At 44.2% G+C, this 21,317-nt stretch overlaps 1 protein-coding gene across 1 annotated transcript; it reads left to right on the top strand.

Moving 5' to 3' along the window:
* Positions 1–2,446: 2,446 nt before the first annotated feature.
* On the top strand, positions 2,447–3,558 carry HCAR1 (hydroxycarboxylic acid receptor 1). Its single transcript, XM_030219317.1, has one exon. It carries the CDS (start codon positions 2,447–2,449, stop codon positions 3,440–3,442), a length of 996 nt encoding a protein of 331 aa, XP_030075177.1. The 3' UTR covers positions 3,443–3,558.
* The last annotated feature ends 17,759 nt before the right edge of the window (positions 3,559–21,317 follow it).

Below are 21,317 nucleotides of genomic sequence, written 5' to 3'. Positions count from 1 at the left end.
AAGCACTTTGGAATGGTAGTGTGAAAGGAGTCTGCCTAAACAATACCTGTTCTGTAGATAAACCTAAGCTGAAAGAAATTGTGAAAGTGTGTCCGAGAAAGTAGTTTTTACTTACCTTAAATCAATAATCTGAGGGTGGTTAGCTTAGCAGAGTTTTAAAAAGGGTTGGACGGCTTCCTAAAGGAAAAGTCCATAGACCATTATTAAATGGACTTGGGGAAAATCCACTATTTCTGGGATAAGCAGTATAAAATGTTTAGTACTTTTTTGGGAACTTGCCAGGTACTTGTGACCTGGATTGGTCACTGTTGGAAACAGGATGTTCGGCTTGATGGACCTTTGGTCTGTCCCAGTATGGCAATACTTGTGTACTTTGATGCCCGTATTAAGAAAGTACCTGCAAATATATGCTTTATTACTCAGTGTAATGTCTCCAAATGGGTTAATTTTGCCCATAACGTGGCAGGAATGAAGCTCACCCTAGGCCAGAGTGTTTTAAAGGTGATCTTAATCTCCCGTTCTCCTTCCAAACCTCTTTGTGGGGAGAGTGGAAGGTACAGTGGAAGGTGACGGCTTTCGCCTCGTGAATCTTTCAAGTTTCAGAGTTATTTTAATAAGCTGATTTAATCATACTAATAGGCATACAAGAAGTATTAAATACTGAATCTGTGGAATAATGAATCATCATTCCCGGATGAGTGGATTACAGTCATTAATTACAGAGCTCTTTAAAATCTAACTTAACTAGGACATTGTACCTGGCTAGACCTGATCACGTGCTGCCTTAGCAGTACTCAAGGCACCAAATCTTGTCAAAATTAGGAGATCTGCAAACTTAAAAAAAAACAACCAAGAACGTGACTGCTAGTGACAAGCAAAGGAAAACAAGCAGGGACGTTTAGTGATTTTTTGAAAGGAATTATGTGAAATTGAAACAAAAATACATGCATTAAAACGTGCTTCTTATATTCGTGTTCTAGTCTTGTGTGCATAAAGATCAAAGTGAAACAGAGTGTAACCAGGGCCAAAAGGTTTTTGCTTCCTATTTCTCTGTACAGCTTCAAAAACTGGGTGGGGTGAAGGTGTATGGTGACATTGACGATCTGGGTTCTGGATTAAACAGAAAGTCTCTGAGAAGGTGGGGGAAATGGATGCGATTTTGGTGAAAATTAATGAAGGACAAGGCCACCACGCTCTGGCTTCTCATACAGCCACTCGGTAGCTGTGACAGACTGACTTCCATAATGGAGCAGACAGTTGTCACAGTGAATGGCATCAACCACCAAAAAATTCAAGCAGAGACCAGGGAAAATGTGGCAGAATTACGCAGAGCTCCACTCTGTTGTCCTATGTGCCACCGGCCTCATTAGAAAGAACGCCCAAGTTCATCTTGACGTACCGAAGATGTACAGAAGCGCGGGCATCTCGTTCGCTCCGGAAAGAAAATCTCATCGGCGCAGTGCAGGAAGCGCACCTTTAGTCGTGCATTTTTGAGCAGTCGAGATCATGTACCCCGACACCTTGAGGTTCAGTTCTGGAGACCCTGATCCTGTGTCCGCTGTGGAATCGTCAAAACAGCACCGAGGACCTCACTTTTACTTGGTTGATGCCTGAGGATCTCAGTTTTGCCGGTGGGGTCGGGGAGAGGGTGTTGTGCACAGAGACTATAACAAAGAATTGGTCTGTCTTTGGCACGATGAATGTAGTGGTGTCCAAGCAGATCCTGGATCCGGGGCAGAACTAGAGGAATGCGATCATTTCGGTTTGTAAAAAAAAAAAAAGTGAGTTTTTTTTCCCACAGGATCTAAGCACGGCAATAAATTTATGAATTATTTAAAATAATTTGAGATACCAGTATTTTGAATGAAAAAAAATCTGATCTATAAAACACATGCTTATAAGAGCACTTAAAACGAATGGTTAAATACACCAGCACCTCTATAGGTGTGACCAGAAGTGTAATGTGTAGGCTGGCTGAGATTTCAAGCAATGCGATTTTTCCTCTGAAGATGGCACATTTTTTTCAACCTAGAAGAGATGAAAGAAAGTGAGTCGTCTCATAAAGTGCATTTAACAGAGACAGACTTGAAATGTTTTTTTTTTTTTTTGCGGTGTACTTCGTGTGGCCGTGAACTTTAAAACGAACCCCTGCCGTAAATAGGCTTTATTTTGATCATGTGGGCTGCAGTCACACTCCCTCACTTTGCCTGGCTTTTTTGGTTGTTCTTCTTTCAGTCACTCTTCCGAATCTAAGGTGGTTTCTTCCTGAGCACACACACACGGTTTGGTGTGTGGACTGCCTTTCTTGAGTTCAGCTGAGTCGAGCATCCCAACTGCAGGGACATTGGAGTCTCGGCGCGGGAGGCTGTTCGGTCACTTTCGGCGTTTACATTTCAGTTCTTCTGAGGCTCTTTTCGGTCCCTTTGCAAACCCCCCCAAAAAAACCATGAGCAACGGATCGTGCTGCGTGTTTGAAGGAGCCCTCCTGTCTTATTTCCTGCCTCCCTTCCTGATCGTGGAGTTCGTGCTGGGCTCCCTGGGGAACGGCATCGCCCTGTGGGGTTTCGGCTTTCACATCAAGTCCTGGAAGTCCAGCACCGTGTATCTGTTCAACCTGGCCGTAGCTGATTTTCTCCTGATCATCTGCCTGCCCCTGCGCACCGATTACTACCTGCGGAGAAGCAACTGGCTGTACGGGGATCTGCCCTGCAGGCTGGTACTCTTCATGCTGGCTATGAACCGCGCGGGCAGCATTTTCTTCCTCACCCTGGTGGCTGTGGATCGCTATTTCAGGGTCGTGCACCCTCACCATAAGCTGAACTCCATATCCAACAAGGCTGCAGCCGGCGTGGCCTGCCTGATCTGGCTCCTCGCCATAGCGGGGACCTCATACCTGCTGCCCAGCTCCCACCTGACCCCGGACAGCGCGGGATCGGTGCACTGTGACAGTTTCACTGTCTGCTCACAAGTAGTGGTGTGGCACGACATCCTCTTCCTGCTGGAGTTTTTCCTTCCCCTGGGGATCGTTCTGTACTGCTCCTACAAGATCATCTGGAGGCTGAGGCAGAGGCAGCTGGACAAGCGAGCCAAGATGCAGACGGCTGTCCGCTTTGTCACGGTGGTGGCCGTGGTGTTCATCATGTGCTTCCTGCCCAGCGTGGCTGCCCGCTTGCACATCCTCCGGCTGTCCGGCCGCACCAGCAGCTGCAAAGCTCTGCAGTCCGCTGACACCGCTTTTTATATCACCGTCAACTTCACGTACATCAACAGTGTGCTGGATCCTCTGGTTTATTACGTTTCCAGCCCCTCTTTCAGGGCGTTTTACCTGAAGATATTTCAGGTCAAGACGGACTCCGGTCGCTTCACAGCACCAGAGGCAGCCAGGAATCGGAGCCCTGGTGTGGCTGCAGGAGGCAGCATCCAGTCCACCAGTCACCTATGAGCTGCCCAGTGGGACCAGAAGCTGCCTTTTTACACTTACCTACCTAGTCACTGCTTCACTTGCCCACTGCGATTCACTTCAGCCTTTTTATACGGGCCTGCGGAGCAGCGGCGTAGCCAGACTTCAGTGGGAGGGGGTCCAGAGCCCGAGGTGAGGGGGCACATTTTAGTCCATCCCCCCCGGCGCCACCGACCCCACCCACCACTTTTGACCCCCCCCCCCCTGGCACTGCCACCCCTCCCCATCCCTTTCGACCCCTCTCCCGCTGCCCCCGCCAGCCAAAGTCCCCTTGCAGGACGTCAGGACTCACAGAAACAGAATCCAGATCAGCAATGCGCCGGAGACCGGCACTGAAGAGGACTTCAGCTGGCGGGGGTTGGGGACCTCCGCCAGCAAAGGTACCTGACGGCAGCGGGGGAGGGTTGGCGGCGGCGGGAGAGGAGGTCGAATGTGGCGGGGGAGGGTGAAAGCAGGGGGGCCAGAGCTAAATCAGCGAAGGCCCATGCCCCCGTGGCCCCACCTAGCTATGCCCCTGCTGCGGAGGGACACGGAGCTGGTAGGGTAGGACCTAGTGCCTGGTCCTTTCTATGCCTGCTACTTGCACTACTTCCCTGACCGTCTTGGTGCATTGTCTTATTTCTCCCCCTTCCCCACTTTTTTTGGGGGGTGGGGATGGGCTAGCTCTCCTCTTTCCGTCTTTTGATTTTATGGGTAATCAATAGAAATAAAACAAACTAGAAAAGAAAATAAGATGATACCTTTTTTATTGGAAAGCTAATAAAAAAATGTATTAAGTTATGTCCAATAAAAAAGGTATCGTCTCATTTTCTTTTCTATGTTTTATGTTGTTTTATTCTAAAAGTGGACTAACACGGCTACCACATCTCTCTGCTTTGATTTGATGTAAACCACTTTGTTCGGCATCCCGTGAAAGGCAAGTGTAATCAGTGCCAATAAACCTCTTATGCACAGATTCACATACACTCACTGGCTCTTTTTGTATGATAGCCAACGTGACATCAGCAGGTCTGGGTTCCTGGTGCTGCTTGCTTAACCATGTGGCAAGTAAAACAGCTCAAACGTAGCATGCAACATACGATTTAAAAAGTGAAACAAATATTCCTATTTAAATGATGAAATCAGCAGGCCAAAGAAATATTTTAAAGAAAGTATGTGTGTGTGTGTTTGTTTTTATTTCGCCGATACAGGAAGCAGATCGTTTCTTTGCTTGAGTAATTTGAACATGAAATCCTGGTAGGAAGTCCTAGGTATCACAAAGTGTCGACTGGAGGTACCAGGTTGGAGGGTATTGGGGATCAATGGATGTAGTGCGGGGTTATCCAGAAGACACATGTGGCTAGGCCCCCCTCCCTTATATAGGCAGTATTATTAAAGACAAAAAATAATAAATTCAGCATAGAACCTAAGAAACCCATGCATCAGTGCCCTTGGGCTCGGAGGCTACGTGCTGCATTTTTTGTGTCCTGCTGCAGCAGACCCTCTCTTTGAGTTCCTGTCCTCTCGACAATATTAGCTTTCGTTACCCATGTTTTATGCATTGTATAAGACAGAGTAATGCTGTATATATACACTATCTTATACAAACAATAACATAACAACTTGTCCATTATGGTTACGTTTTTATTTTATATAGAAAAGAGATTTTTATTGATAAAGAAATGTATTGCCACAAAATGTCAAAAAGTGAATATGTGAGACTTTTATTCTTATGTTATTTGCAAAAATATAATATTATTGCAGATTTGTAATTGGAATATAATAAAAACGGTGTTCCAGTATGATACCATAGTTTTATACATATCCATAGCCGCCAAGAGGGGGGCAGGGGGAGGGCGGCGGTGACCTCGGGGAGGGGGGTGGAGGGGGGAGCGGCGGTGGCGACCTGGGGGGGGGGCTGGCCCAGTCTCTCGGCGGCCCTGTACATATCCACGCATGCTACAAAGAAAAGCTTCCCAAATCCTGGTGACTGGAGGACCCACAAGGTCTTGGGCCTCTTTTACTAGACTGTGCTAGCAATGCCCTGGTGCAGTGAATGAGAGGAAGCCCACAGGAATTGAATGGGCTTCCTCTCGTTTGCTACACAGGAATCGCTAGCACGGCTTTGTAAAAGAAGCCCTTAATGCACTTCTGAATTCATCTTAGGGGTCCTTTTACTAAGGTGCAGTAAAGGGGGGCCTACGCTAGCATCAATGCATATGCGCCGAGGCCCCCTTTAACTGCAGTGGGTAAAAGGCTGTCCATTTTTGGGGAAAAGAAATGCCCATGCGGTAAGTGAACTACCTCGAGTATTGTGTCCAATTCTGGTCACCGCATCTCAAAAAAGATATAAAGGAATTAGAAAAGGTGCAGAGAAGGGCGATGAAAATGATAAAGGGAATGGAACGACTTCCCTATGAGGAAAGACTGAGAAGGTTAGGGCTCTTCAGCTTGGAGAAAAGGAGGCTGAGGGGTGATATGATAGAAGTCTACAAGATAATGAGCGGAGTAGAGCGGACAGATGTGAAGCGTTTGTTTACACTTTCAAACAACAACAAAACCAGGGGACACAAGATGAAGCTAGAATATGATAGATTTAAAACAAATAGGAGAGAGGTTTTCTTTACTCAGCATGTAGTTAGACTCTGGAACTCGTTGCCGGAGAATGTAGTGACAGCAGCTGGCCTTACGGAATTTAAAGGGGGTTTGGACAGATTCCTGAGGGAAAAGTCCATTGAACATTATTAATTTTATTTTTTTTTGGGGGGGGGGGGGGGGTTGCCGGGTTCTTGAAGCCTGGATTGGCCGCTGTCAGAGACAGGATCCTGGGCTTGATGGACCCTTGGTCTTTTCCCAGTATGGCAGTACTTATGTACTTACTCCCGCACTAACCCACTAGTAACCAGGTAGCGCGTGGCACTGAATGATTACCGCCAGTTAAGTTCCGTTGCTACAAGAATAGGACATATTTTTGTAGCACTGGAAATTTCGTGCACTAGGGGTGAGAACTACTGCCAGGCTCCTGCAGTAGCCCAGCAGTACTTCCGCACTGGCATGTGGCAAACCCGCAGTGGGCTTACCGCTTCTTGGTAAAAGGGCCCCCTTCATTTCTCATCTGGAGTTGTGCCTTTTAAGTGTCAATAAGGCACACCATCAGAGCCACCTTGGGTGCAATGAAATTTGTCTAACAGTGGGACTACCTAAGCCAGCTTACATACCTGCTGGCTGTTCCTCAGAGCTGAAGATATTTAAACCTTGGAAACTATCAAAAGTTGTTTAGGGAGATGAGCATGGGACATAGACATAAGTACATAAGTATTGCCATACTGGGACAGACCAAAGGTCCATCAAGCCCAGCATCCTGTTTCCAACAGTGGTCAATTCAGGTCACAAATACCTGGCAAGATCCCAAAAAAGTACATAGGTACATACGTACATAAGCATTGCCATGCTGGGACAGACCAAAGGTCCATCGAGCCCAGCACCCCATCACTGACAGCGGCCAAAAGAACAAGCAATTTGTCCCGCCCATCATAGAAATACTGTATTATTCCCTCGTCCATTCAATAACATTCTATGGCTTTTTCCTCTAGGAAGCCATCCAACCCTTTTTTGAAGTCTGCTAAGTTAACCGCCTTAACCACCTTTTCCAGCAGCGAATTCCAGAGTAACTACGCGTTGAGTAAAGAAAAATTTCCCCCGATTCGTTTTAAATTTACCACACTGCAGCTTCATTGCATGCCCCCTTGTCCTAGTATTGTCCTAGTATTTTTGGAAAGCGTAAACAGACACTTCACATCAACCCATTCCATTCCACTCATTATCTTATAGACCTCTATCATATCTCCCCTAGGCCGCCTTTTCTCCAAGCTGAAGAGCATTTTATGCTGCTTATCCCAGAAATAAGCAGTGGAGTTTTCCCAAGTCAATTTTAATAATGGTCTATGGACTTTTCTTTTAGGAAGCCATCCAAACCTTTTTTAAACCCTGCCAAGCTAACTGCCTTTACCACATTCTCTGGCAACGAATTCCAGAGTTGAATTACATGTTGAGTGAAGAAACATTTTCTCCAATTCGTTTTAAATTTACTACTCTGTAGCTTCATCGAATGCCCATTAGTCCTAGTATTTTTAGAAAGCGTAAACAGATGCTTCACATGTACCCTTTCCACTCCACTCATTATTTTATAGACCTCTATCATATCTCCCCTCAGCCGTCTTTTCACCAAGCTGTAGAGCCCTAGCTGCTTTAGCCTTTCCTCATAGTGAAGTCGCCCTTCTCTGCACCTTTTCTAATCCCACTATATCTTTTTTGAGGTGCGGTGACCAGAATTGAACACAGAGGCTGCAGTTATAGTTCTAAACTAACAGCTGGATTTTTCAGGCAGGCAGCTTTGGTAACTTACTCACATAACTGGGTCTTTCTGGCAGTTTACACAAGGGACCTAGAATTAAAATATTACTTGGGTCTGCCTGACAAGCTGTTAGTACAGTAATAATTAGAAATCCTGACAGAAACATAGGCGCTCGCATAGGCCGTGGAATATCCAGTGTACCTGAATGTAACTCATCTTGAGCTACTACTAAAAAAGGTGTGAGCAAAATCTAAATAAATAATAATAATAGGGTAGGCCACAGGAGCCATGGCCCCACCAATATTTTGCCAAAACATTATGAACAACTAAAAGATTGTTTTGCTTGGCCCCTCCAACCAAAACAGTGTTCCACATAGTTGGGTCTTTGTAGCAGGCTATGCAGGAGAGGCCAGAAGCTTAAGCAACAGTTTAGTTGTTTGACATAGGAAGACAGGGATACTGGACATAAACGGGGTGGGGGGATTTTGTATGCTCATCTATCTAAATGATGGAGCATTATGCAGACAGAAACTGCTTTAGCTAGACAGTGGTGCATTGTGGGCAGTTATACTTTATGGCTAGCAGCTGGTGTATATCCTTGGTATATCCTGGATAGGCTGCATGGGGTAAGGGGTACAAGGAGGACACCAAATACTAAAGAACCAACCAGGGAGGGTACAAGGAGGACGCTAAATATTACAGAACCAACGAGGGAGGGGATGTTCTCCTTGAAAGCAGGACCAGTACAATGAGGAGTATTTCTGACAAGATGTGCCGTAACTTTTTATGAAGGGACAAAACACATGCTTTTACCCACAGGGTAGCTAGAAATGTTCAGACTGTTGATTTAGGGGGCTTTTTGGTAAGCTGCGATAAGCACTAATGCGTGTTTACCACAGGTTAAAATCCACTATCATGGGGAGCGATCAGGCATCCTGCATTCATTTTGTGTTTGAATGCTGCCCACATTGCTGATGGATCTCAGATAAGTCTGCCTTGGCAGCATAGGAGCCGACTCTGTGGGTGCTTAAGCACCCCCAATTTTGAGAAAATTCCTTGTATGTGTCCAGGGAGGGGTTATTTCCATTAGGCTTAGCACCCCCAATAATTTTGAAAAGTTGGCTCCTATGCTTGGCAGTAATTGTTTTTGGGTACTGTTTGGTTCTTGGGTATTTCTGGTGCTTTATTTGTTTGGTTTTTTTTGGGTACAGCTTTTGGATAGATTCTACAGATAGATTTTACAGGAAACACAGTCCACAGGTTTTAAGTTGATCTGCTCTTAGACCTCCTTGCTGTGTCTCTAATTTGCTTATCGATTATTTTACTGATTACTGATATCTGTTAATCTGAACACTATAGAAATGATAAGTAGTTAGTAGTGGCATGTGTTAGCCACATGCTAAAATATAGAAAATATTTTTTAGCGCTGGGGGTGTGTTTGGGGGTGGAGAGTAGGCATGCCCAGTGCTAATTGGTTAGTGCAGCTGCATCACTTATTTAAGAATATTGTGTACAATTCTGGAGATCGCACCTCCAAAAAACCGTAAACAGGATGGAGTCGGCTACTAAAATGGTCACTGGTCTTCGTCATAAAGCTGATTAGTACGTGGTTAGAGGGAGAGCCCTTACCAGCTAGTAAATAGGCTGTCGGTAAGGGCTCATGCACTAATGGCCATGCGCTAATTGGGAAATTAGCGCATGGCCATTAATTGAAGATTTGGGAAACGCAGCCATTTTACAGCTGCACTAAAAGTGGCCTCAGTGGGCCAGAAAGCCCCACACTACCGATACCGCAGGCCGCTTTTTAGTGCAGCTTAGTAAAAGGGCCCCTTAGGAAGGTAAATATCTTTAAAAAATCACCCTCCACATACAAACTAGTTCCAGTAATTGTAATATGCTGACTATAATAACAATAATAATAAGAAAAAGGTTTGTTTTTATGCCAGAATATAGGTCAGTGGTGAAAAGTAGATGTAATAACACTGCTTAGAACACAAAACCAGCTGAGTAAAGCTCTTTCACCTTCACAGATTACAGATAATAATAAACATTCCACAATGATGGCTTTATCCCAGTCTGTGTCTATAGGGAGAAAGGTTTAAATTAGGACATTAAAATCAAGGATTATTCCCCATTTCTGTGTTCATGGAACAAAATCTCTATTAAACAGAGCTCTGGGTACCATTTTATACATTCTTTGTGTAGCATAGGGAACACATTTAAGAGAGGCTGCGACCATCAATCCAGCCTTACACCATGCTTCAGTCAGTTTGGACACCCTTAAGTGGCGGCCAGGGCCTGTCCAAGCATTAGGCAGGACTAGATCATTGCTTTGGATAGCAGCTTCAGGAAGGGAGAGGAGGAATCCAAGGCAGCAGTAATCAGAGCAAAACAACAACTTCTGACAGCCACACAAACCCAAAGAAATAACAGCAGGTATTTTTTTACAAGCGAGGAGGGTGGTGGGCAGTTTTCAGATAGCCCATTTACATAGATTATTCCGAGAGGGATGGTGATAGATTAATCACGATGGGGGGCAGGATGGCAATGGACCTAAAAGTTCATTGAAAGGGGCACAAGGCTGAAGGTTTGCCAAAGTGCCTAATAACATGGCACCGGCCCCGAAGGGCTTGGGCATCATTCTGTCTGTGCCAATTGCTGACAAGGAAAATGACAATCACAAACCAGCTTGGCGAAGAAGTAGAATGACCACAATGAGCACATTTGGAAATTTACAAGCCATTTTTGTTTTTTTTAATAGAGAAGAGCGTCTTCTTGATTGTCTGGCAGTCAGTTGCTGTTATAAAGGATTAAATGGGAACCCCCAGAGGTGCATTTCACTATAGCATTATATTAGCGTACTAACATTTGTTTTGAACTTCGAAGCAAAAAGCTCACCGATATGAAGGAATACTGAAATGTGCAAAGAGAAAATGGATCACACTCATCTGTATCAGGGGCGTAGCCAGACTTCAGCAGTAGGGGGGTCCAGAGCCGAGGTGAGGGGGCACATTTTAGCCCCCCCCCCCACCGTCGACACCCCCCGCCATTGCCAACACCTCCAACAACTTTGACCCTCCCCTGCTGACGATCCTCTCGACCCCCCCGCCTGCTGTTGCCTACCTTTGCTGACGGGGGACCCCAACCCCCGCCAGCCGAAGTTTTCTTCCTTCGTTTGGTTTCTCAGAATGAAGCAAAGGTAGCAGGCAGCGGGATGGCGGCAGGAGGGGGGGGGGTTGAGAGGGTCACCGGCAGGGGGGTCTAGGGCTAAATCTATGGGAGCCCAGGCCCCCTTGGCCCCATAGCAGCTATGCCCCTGATCTGTATTCCAAAGTGTTTCTGGTAATGTTTCTCTTGGCTTACAAATAGTATACTGTCTTGGCTATATGACTGAGTTACGTAAAATGGTTAATTAAGAGCCTGGACAATTTCTTATTGATTTATGGAACAAGGGTTAGGTGTGGGCTTGATCAGAAGGAAGACCCTTGTAATAATATAATAACATACCCGTATGTAAGAGAAAATCTTCAGTAGAAATTGTTGTACAATGAGTAATTATACACAGCGTCCGGAAAAACAGGACCCCAACATTTTTCCACATAACGCAAAAACATCCTACTACAGCAGAAACCTCTGCCTGAAATTCGAGACATTTCTGAGTACTTTATTTTTCAACAGGATGGAGCTGCAGTGCATGGAGCTCACAAAACAGTTGAGCTCTTTAATGAAACTCCAGAATTCATTCAGCCGACAGCTCAGTGGCGTTGAAGACTTCGTGAATGTGTCAATGTTGAAGGAGGACACTTCGAACACAAATTATGGATTAACTAAGGAAAAAACCCCATTGTACTAATGTATTTTCAAATACTACATGTTTAAATAATTGCAAAGTATTTTTAAACTATGTAAGGGGTCCCATTTTTCCTGGACATTGTACAGATACCGAGAAATATTGTAGAACTTGCTACAGATTGTGGAGTGGAGGAATAGCCTAATGGTTAGTGCAGTGGGCAGAGAAACTAGGATTCAAATCTCTCTGCTGTGCCACGGGTTCTTGGGTAAGTCACTTAGCCCTCCATTGCTTCTGGTGCAATCTTAGGGGACCTTTTACTAAGCTGTGGTAAAAAGGGCCCTACGCTAGCAGCTGAGGCCCTTTTAACACAGCAGGTAAAAAGGCCGAAAAAAGGCAAGGCCACGTGGTAAGATTGCTCTTATCATGTGGCCATGTGAGGGGGGGGGAGGGGATCACTTACTGCCACTCATTGAGGTGGCAAGTAAGGGCTCCCGTAACCGGGTAGTACATGGCGCTGCCCGATTACCACCAGGTAACATTCTGTGGAAATATGTTTTAAATATTTCCGCTAGCACCAGAAATGCCATGCGCTGGGGGTGGAACTACCGCTGGTGCCCACGTTGGGCCGGCGGTAGCTCCAGGTAAGCATGCGGTAAGCCCATGGTGGGCTTACCGCTTCTTAGTAAAACCTTCAGATTGTAAGCCCTCAGTGGAAAGCGAAATGCCTAATGTATGGATGGAATGTAACTCACCTTGAACCACTACTGAAAAGTCATGAGCTAAATAAAAACAAAAATCTACTAAATGCATTTCTCCCTTTATACACAGATCTAAAAAAACAGATAGATGACAATATATATAGTCAGCATTTTTGTTTAAATAGCAGCTAAAAATAATCCATTTATGGATAGTGGCTGGTGCCGAATATCTAGGTAGAGCAGGTGATCTTTGGCATATCCAGATAGTGGCACTGAGTATCCAGATAAGTTGCCATTCCTCCCTTGCTCTGCCCATGGACTGCTCCAGATAGGGGATAATTCTCTTAAGGTCATCTGACGTTAGGTGTTAAAATGCAGGCTGCTAACTGTGAATGAATTCCATGCCCCTCCCACCACTACTGCCTCCTAGCAGTTGTGCACTAGTGTTACAGGGGCAACTGGAAATTAGTGCCAGTTAGCACCAATCAAGTCTAAAATACAGGTTATTATTGGGAGTAAGTGCCAATTAGCACAAACACAGCAGTTAGGCTTGTCCTCAAGGTATTGTGTTTTGATAGAGCTGCTCCATTATTATGCAAGCTGCACTGGCTGTCCATTAAAGCCAGAATTATTTGTAAATTATGTGTTTTTGTCTTTCAAATATTATATGGCATGACACCAGATTATACGCAGCCCTTAACAACTGTTCCCCTACACCATATAACATCTGGTTCTAGGGACTACCTTAGACTTCATCTTCCAGCTTGCAAGAGAGTGCGCTATATGTCAGTTCACTCTGCAGACTTTAGATACCAAGTTGCTAAGTGGTGGAATCAGGGCTCTCTTTGTGCCAGTACACACTGGTATGGCATACCGGCACCTTTTTTATCTGTCTCCATTGGCGTCACTATGGGGCTGATCCCATTTCGCTCCCACTGCAAAAGCTGGATCCACTCTATACCTCCTCCAGTCAAGTCTGCGGAGGACCCAGCTTTTATTTATGGATGTAGGGCAAGAAGTGAAGAAGAAAGGAGGAGAGTAAAGAAATAAATGGATAGGAGACCCTGAAAATGGAGTTAGGAGAACAGCAGAACTGGGACCAACATGATCAGAAAAACAAAGACACCGGACAACAAAGATAGAAAAAAAAATTATTTTATTTTAATTTTAGTGTTTGGAATATGTCCAATTTGAGAATTGACATCTGCTGTCTTATTTTGCACTATGTTTCTTTCTGTTTTTATGGTACTATGCTGCATGTAGAGTCTGGTTTCTTGGGATTTCAGGTTAATTGTTGCCTGTATTTGAAGAGTGGCTATCTCTGTTCTGCATGTGTGACTGCAAGGCCAAGTGTCTGAATAAGGATATTTGTTAGGTTCTGAAATTTTGATAACATATTGTGTTTCAGATTTGGCAAGACTGTTCTCCTAATTCCTGGTCTGTGTGCTAATTTGGTTTGTGTCATTTTTGGTATATTGGAGCTGTAATAGCTTACAGAAATTATTTGTAATGAAAAAAAATCACAAGTTATTTTTCTTCTCCTGCAATGGTGTAATATTTTCAATGATGCCTTTTTATATGCTCCATGGCTGGTAAAAGGGATGTGGTTACTGTGGGTGTGGCTTCTGTAGGGGTGGGGCTATAGATAGTGACCCCATTCTTAAGGTTTGTCCATAATGAGTGCAAATGTGTGTGTACAATTATATAATTAGGGCTACTGTGCTACTGGATACCTGCTATCTGGAGAAGTGGTTTTGACTATCTCTATATACACATATTGTAAAGGGGTCCCGCTTCCTCTGCTCTGGATTGGGGCCAGCTGCCCTGTTAGGTTCACAGGTTCCAGCAAAGAACCAGACTGCATACGGACTTAAGACCAAAGTGCTTTATTCTCAATTCAGTTCCACTCTCAAAATTGAAATGCAGTTCACAAACAGGGTTCAGGCCGGGTTCAAAACGCCAGCCAACATTCAGTTCCTTAACAGTTCAGGCCCGCTTCCTTTGCACTACCTCCCCTCTCCCTCAGAAGGGCTCAGTCAAAGTTCAGCCTGCTGTTCTATACATCCCAATAATTCAACCCTTTCACAAACAGTCTCTTCAAAGGAAACCACTACTTAATGCCCCTGTCCTCTTCACCGCACCCAGGAGGATCTGTACCTGTACCAAACAGGGCTGGCAGCTTTCCTCCTACCTCACAGCACCACACCCCTGTGGCCTCTCACACTGCCTTCATGTGCTGGACAGGGCTACCTTTACATTCTCACACTCCATGGCAGCTTACTCTTCCCCCCAAGGGAAGCTCCAGTGGCAGGCCCTTCCCGTCCTCCACCTACTCCATGGCAGCTTCTCTCTCCATCAGTTTCCTCTCCTTCCTGGTGGCTGGGAGCCACCCAGAAATCTCTCTCTCTCACACAGCTGGAGGGAATTATATACCGGCAATGCAGCTAAGGGACTGAGCTTCACCTCCCCTTCTCCCTCTAGTGGGGAAGGGAGTAACTGGCTCCCCTAGCACTGAGCCACTGCTCCCCCTGCTGGGGTTAGAAATCCGTTCCACCCTTTGGAGCTATTCTCCTCTCTCCTCCTTGCAAGGGCTTCTGGGAACCGTAGTTCAGGCATTAGCTGCTTCTCTGTGGGGCCCCGAGTGCTAGCTTTGTCACAATATGCACATGAGAGTCAATAAATAAAGGGATTTTTAACAGTTATAATGCAATAATTGCTTCTCTTTATGTACTCCCTCTCATATATGTGTATGTATACAGTGACTTATAAAAGGTTTCACACCTTGGAATATTTTACACATTAAGCTCTTTTACTAAGTTGCATTAAAAGGTGTCTTGCACTATTACTAGCGTGTGGGTTTCCTGCATACTGAGGCCACCTTTTAATGTGTGGGTAAAATAGTCGATTTTTGTATATCGGCAATAATAGCCACATGGTAATTTTTCCATTAGCACATGGCCATTAGCATGTGAGCCCTTAACTACACTTATTTTGTAGGCGGTAAGGGCTCACGCGCTAATCCCACACTAATGGGTTAGCGCACGGCAATGCCCATGTGCAAACCGATTAGTGCTGAACATGCTCACACTCCACCCCGAACATGCCCTAAAAAATAAAAATGATTTTTTTAGCATGTGGGAAGCATACATTCAGGCCAAAACTACCATTGGATGCCTTAGCACGCCCCACGGTAGGCGTATTTAACCTGCGTTAGTGCTTACAACAGCTTAGTAAAAGCCTCCCCCCCAAAAAAAAATATATAATTTAAACTGCATGAAAGTAAGAGTTTGCTTCACTAATCTACACAACATACACTACATTTTCAACATGAAAGAACGGTTATATAAATATTTAAAAAGTAATTGAAAATAGGAAACAAAAGTCTTCATGCCCCTTGGCTTAATACTTGGTGGAAATCTCTTTTGCAACAGTTTTTTGGATTGTAAATTTAACTCATGCCTTTCCCAAACTGATATATCTAAAGCTGTACCTATGAAATACACATTAGTAAAATTTTATTAGGGCAGATTCTCATTCAAATGAGCCTTAGATTAATTAAAGTATCCCATGAGCTAGAAGTCTACATGGAGAAAACGTTAGGGAAATACTTGACCACATTCAGGTCCTAATAAATAGGAACATAGAAAAATGTAGGCAGGTAAAGACCATATGGCCTATCCAGTCTGCCTGTTTATGCCATCTATTCTCCCTATCACTCCCCTAAAGATCCTATGTACTTGTCCCAAATTCTCTTGAATTCAGATATCGTTTTCATCTCCATCACTTCCACTGGGAGGCCATTCCATCCGAGGGAACAGTACAGTTTAGGGGGTGAAAAACCTTTGTGCACGAAGGAGGAGCAAGACTTGGGTTTGATTCTATGTGATGATGATCTTAAGGTGGCCAAACAGGTGATGGTGAAAACTAGAAGGATGCTTGGGTGCATAGGGAGAGCAATGGCCAGTAGGAAAGAGGAGGTGATGATGTCTCTGTGTAAGACTCTGGTGAGACCTTATTTAAGAATATTGTGTACAATTCTGGAGATCGCACCTCCAAAAAAACGTAAACAGGATGGAGTTGGTTCAGAGGGCAACAACTAAAATGGTCACTGGTCTTCGTCATAAAGTGTATGGGGACAGACTTAAAGATCTCAATATGTATACTTTGGAAGAAATCCAAGATAAAGACCCAATACAATTCAATTCATGTTTCATTCCGTGGGGGCCATATTAAACCATCTAATTCAATCACATAGCATGCCCAGCGCCTACCCTCTTAACAATGTAACATCTTTTCTAATGTCAGTCAATATCATTATATATATCAACAGTCTTTTCTTCATTCAATCTTTTTTAGCTGTTCTTCTTTTTGTTGTATATTTTTTTAGTGCTTTACCTAAATAGATTTCAATTTATAACTACTGACCTCAGCAGCACAATGAGTGCAGCGGTGATTCATATGTCAAGAGACTTGAATGCTCTCAACTCTTGACACGCCATTGGCTCTTCATGGGTCCTCTAAATAATTGCAAACATTTTTTACTCTTTCGTTTATACCAACATCTTATATAATTTTGCTCTTTCATTAATTTAGTTATTTGTTCCTATCAACAGCTTATATGATTTAGAACTTAGCTTTTAGTGTTTGGCAGTAATCTTCAGGACCTCTGGCCAGAGGTCCTGAAGATTACTGCCATGCCAGAGGTCCTGAAGATATTGCCAAACACTAAATGCTAAGTTCTAAATCATATAAGCTGTTGATAGGAACAAATAACTAAATTAATGAAAGAGCAAAATTATATTCTTTGGAGATAATTACTCAGAGGTTGACTCTGCTTGTTACTTTTGTGCTGGAGCCTGACAGGAATGCCATATTAAGGCTTTCCTTGAGACACTTAGAAAATCTGTTTTTGGGCTCAAAAATTCGTATTTTTCCTGATCTCTCAAGGCCTACACAGACGAGACGGAGGGCCTTTCTGGAACTCCGCCCTAGGGTGGTGGCACTGGGAGCAACTTTTATATTACGTTTTCCTTGTTATTGTAATGTAATGCTTGAGGGTAAACAGTTTCAATTTGTAGACCCAAAACAGTTAAAACAATTTCTAGATGCTAGAGTGGAATTGAATGTTGTGTGCCCTCCCTCAATGCAGGCTGGGGTCTGAACCAGAGGTTGCAACCACTAGTCCATAATTATTGCTGTATGTTTTACTTTAAATTCTAAATTCTTGGATTCCAAATTTCCTAAACTTGTGGACAGAAAGGCTGTTAATGATATTTCCTTTTATTTTTGCCTTTTGTATAAATGCCGATTGCATATTCACGTATTGTGATGATATATGGAAATATATGAATAAAGAAATAATAAAAAAAAAAGCTAAGTTCTAAATCATATAAGCTGTTGGTCGGAACAAATAACTAAATTAATGAAAGAACAAAATTATATAAGATGTTGGTATGAACGAAAGAGTAAAAAATGTTTGCAATTATTTAGAGGACCCATGAAGAGCCAATGGTGTGTCAAGAGTTGAGAGCATTCGAGTCTCTTGACATATGAATCACCGCTGCACTCATTGTGCTGCTGAGGTCGGTAGTTATAAATTGACATCTATTTAGGTAAAGCACTAAAAAAATATACAACAAAAAGAAGAACAGCTAAAAAAGATTGAATGAAGAAAAGACTGTTGATATATATAATGATATTGACTGACATTAGAAAAGATGTTACATTGTTAAGAGGGTAGGCGCTGGGCATGCTATGTGATTGAATTATTTTGGAAGAAAGGCAGGAAAAGGGAGATATGATAGAGACATTTAAATACCTAAGTGGCATAAATGCATAAGGGGCGAGTCTATCATTTGAAAGGAAGCTCTGGAATAAGCGGGCATAGGAACGGCCTCCAGAAAAAGTGGTGGAGATGAAAACAGTATCTGAATTCAAGAGAGCTTGGGACAAGTACACAAGATCTCTAAGGGAGTGATAGAGAGAGTAGATGGCATGAATGGGCAGACTGGATAGGCCATATAGAGGGACATAATCGAACGGGGCGCCCAAGTTTTCCTGAGGGTGCCCTCACAGGACGTCAGGGGCGGGGAAACCCATATTATCGAAACAAGATGTGTGGCCATCGTTAGTTTCGATAATATGGTCAGGGACACCCAAATTGCCACATTTAGGTCGACCTTAGAGATGGTCGTCCCCGATTTTCGGCGATAATGGAACCCGAGGACACCCATCTCAGAAACGACCAAATCCAAGCCCTTTGGTCATGGGAGGAGCCAGCATTCGTAATGCACTGGTCCCCCTGACATGCCAGGACACCAACCGGGCACCCTAGGGGGTACTGCAGTGGACTTCAGAAAAAGCTCCCAGGTGCATAGCTCCCTTACCTTGTGTGCTGAGCCCCTCAAAACCCACTCCCCACAACTGTACACCACTACCATAGCCCTTAGAGATGAAGGGGGGCACCTAGATGTGGGTACAGTGAGTTTCTGGTGGGTTTTGGAGGGCTCACATGTACCATCACAAGTTTAACAGGTGGGGGGGATGGGCCTGGGTCCGCCTGCCTGAAGTGCACTGCAGTACCCACTAAAACTGCTCCAGGGACCTGCATACTGTTGTCATGGAGCTGGGTATGATATTTGAGGCTGGAAAAAATATTTTAACATTTTTTTTAGGGTGGGAGGGGGTTAGTGACCACTGGGTGAGTAGGGGGAGGTCATCCTCGATTCCCTCCGGTGGTCATCTGGTCATTTAGGGCACATTTTTGTGGCTTGGTCTTAAAAAAAAAAAGGACCAAGTAAAGTCGGCCAAGTGTTTGTCAGGGACGCCCTTTTTTTTTCCATTATCGGCCGAGGATGCCCATGTGTTAAGAACGCCCCAGTCCCACCTTCGCTATGCTTCCGACACGCCCCTGGGAACTTTGGTCATCCCCGTGATGGAAAGCAGTTGAGGGCACCCAAAATTGGCTTTTGATTATGCCGATTTGGGCGACCCTGGGAGAAGGACGCCCATCTCCTGATTTGTGTCGAAAGATGGGCGCCCTTCTCTTTCGAAAATGAACCCAATAGTCTGTATCTGCCTTCATTTTTTTTTCTCTGTTTCTATGAACTGAATCTGTCAGGCAAGACCAATAACAATTTGTGCAGTGGGACAGAGTTCCTTCTGGGCCTCAGGGAGAGTGGCCAGGGAGGAAGGAGATGGTTGAGAGGCAGCCAGTGACCCTGAAAGTATGTGCTTTTATCTGATTTTGTAAAAAAAATATTCCATTCCTTATATGTTCTTATTCTTAATTAGCTGATAAATACGAAAGGGAGTCTAAGATATAAATAGAAGCACATTTCCAAGAACAGAGAGATTTATTCAGATGAAGAACTCTTGCAGGAGGCCATGTCAGACAATCTGCAAAGAGTTCACTCATCTGAGAACCTCATAAATTTAAGAAAAAGTATTGGTACCATCTGCTCAGCTTTGCAAATCATTTATGGTCAGTAACTCATAGTCATCATCCTATATTTATTTTCATGAAGAGCAGCTGAGCCCAGCCTTGACATGCTCGCAGTAGCTGTGTATGGACCCTTATGGTCTCCCAGGGAAGGAAAGGTTTGATAGTTAAGGATAGGCCAAGATGAGGCCAAGATTCAAATCATGAGGAGTAAGGGAGAAAGGGATTGAGTTCCAAGAATATATAGGCTGGGGCACCATTCTCACCCACCCTATGTGTCTATGTGGTTTTGTACTGGTTTTTAGTGTTTGTCACAACCAGTAGGGGGAGGGGATATCTGGACTGGGGGTGCATACATAGTAACATAGTAGATGACGGCAGAAAAAGACCTGCATGGTCCATCCAGTCTGCCCACAAGATAAATTCACATGTGTATACCTTACCTTGATTTGTACCTGTCTTTTTCAGGGCACAGACCGTATAAGTCTGCCCAGCAGGATTCCCTGCCTCCCAACCACCAGTCCCGCCTCCCATCACCGGCTCTGGCACAGACCGTATAAGTCTGCCCTCCACTATCCTCGCTTCCCAACCACCAACCCCTCTTCCCCCCACCTGCTCCGCCACCCAATTTCGGCTAAACATAGGTCAATACTGATGAATTGGAAGGACCAGATAAAGCTGGCCCTGGAGGGTGAAGGGTGTGATTGGGTTCAGTCATACCTAGTGTGGGCATTCTGCTGGCGCAAGGCAGATAGGGTAGTTTGGCTTGGTATAGTCTGCAGACTAATGGTCTAGGAATGGACATCATGCTGGAAGGTGACGAATGATCATTGGTGGCATGCTATAAAAGTGATCTAAATTGCTTCATGCTCAGTTATGTTTATATTGCAATTTTATATCAAAGCTGTGGCCTTGAATTCCCACATATTGTCTTTCTTTCCTTGTATGGGGACTTCATGTATAACAGTAGAGGGTGGGGGTTGGGGGGTATAGGCTGGGAAACTAGATGGTTTAGCCTAACTGTGCTACTGTTCTACAGTTTAAAGTTGACTTCTTACACCTGCTCTTTAATACTTGCTAAAAAGTACTGTGTTCTTTCTGATTTAAATATGAGCTTAACAACATAATTAATTTTAAACTGCTAAAATTAATAAATAAAGCAAATGTTAACCTTTTTGCCACATGTGAATCTTCTGTGACTTGCGTAGTACAAAATTGTAACAGACACTGGAGGATAACACCAGTACTATGAAGCTGTGACTGGTGGTTGCATCAGTGGTGTAGCTAGGAAAAAATGGGCCCACTGCGGAGAATGGAGATGGAGCCCCCCCCCCCCTCCTATAACACCATCACTCCCAAGGTTGTGGGGACTGGGGAGGGGGGAGAGGAAGCGTTTTTCTCAAACCTGACACATTACAATTCATAAATTCAGAAAAAAATACTTTTTTTCTACCTTTGTTGTCTGAGCGTTCTTTTGGTCCTATTGACTCTCTTCTGCTTTTCTGTTTTGTTTTGCTTTTTTTTATTTAACTCTCTCTAGGGTCTTCTTTCTTTCCATCTTTATTGTGTGTCTCTATCCATCCTGTTCAGCA

The sequence above is a fragment of the Microcaecilia unicolor genome, chromosome 11, assembly GCF_901765095.1.
Source record: "Microcaecilia unicolor chromosome 11, aMicUni1.1, whole genome shotgun sequence".
In the NCBI taxonomy this organism is placed as follows: domain Eukaryota; kingdom Metazoa; phylum Chordata; class Amphibia; order Gymnophiona; family Siphonopidae; genus Microcaecilia; species Microcaecilia unicolor.
The sequence above is the reverse complement of the archived record's forward strand: the minus strand, read 5'-3'. Positions and strand labels throughout refer to the sequence as shown.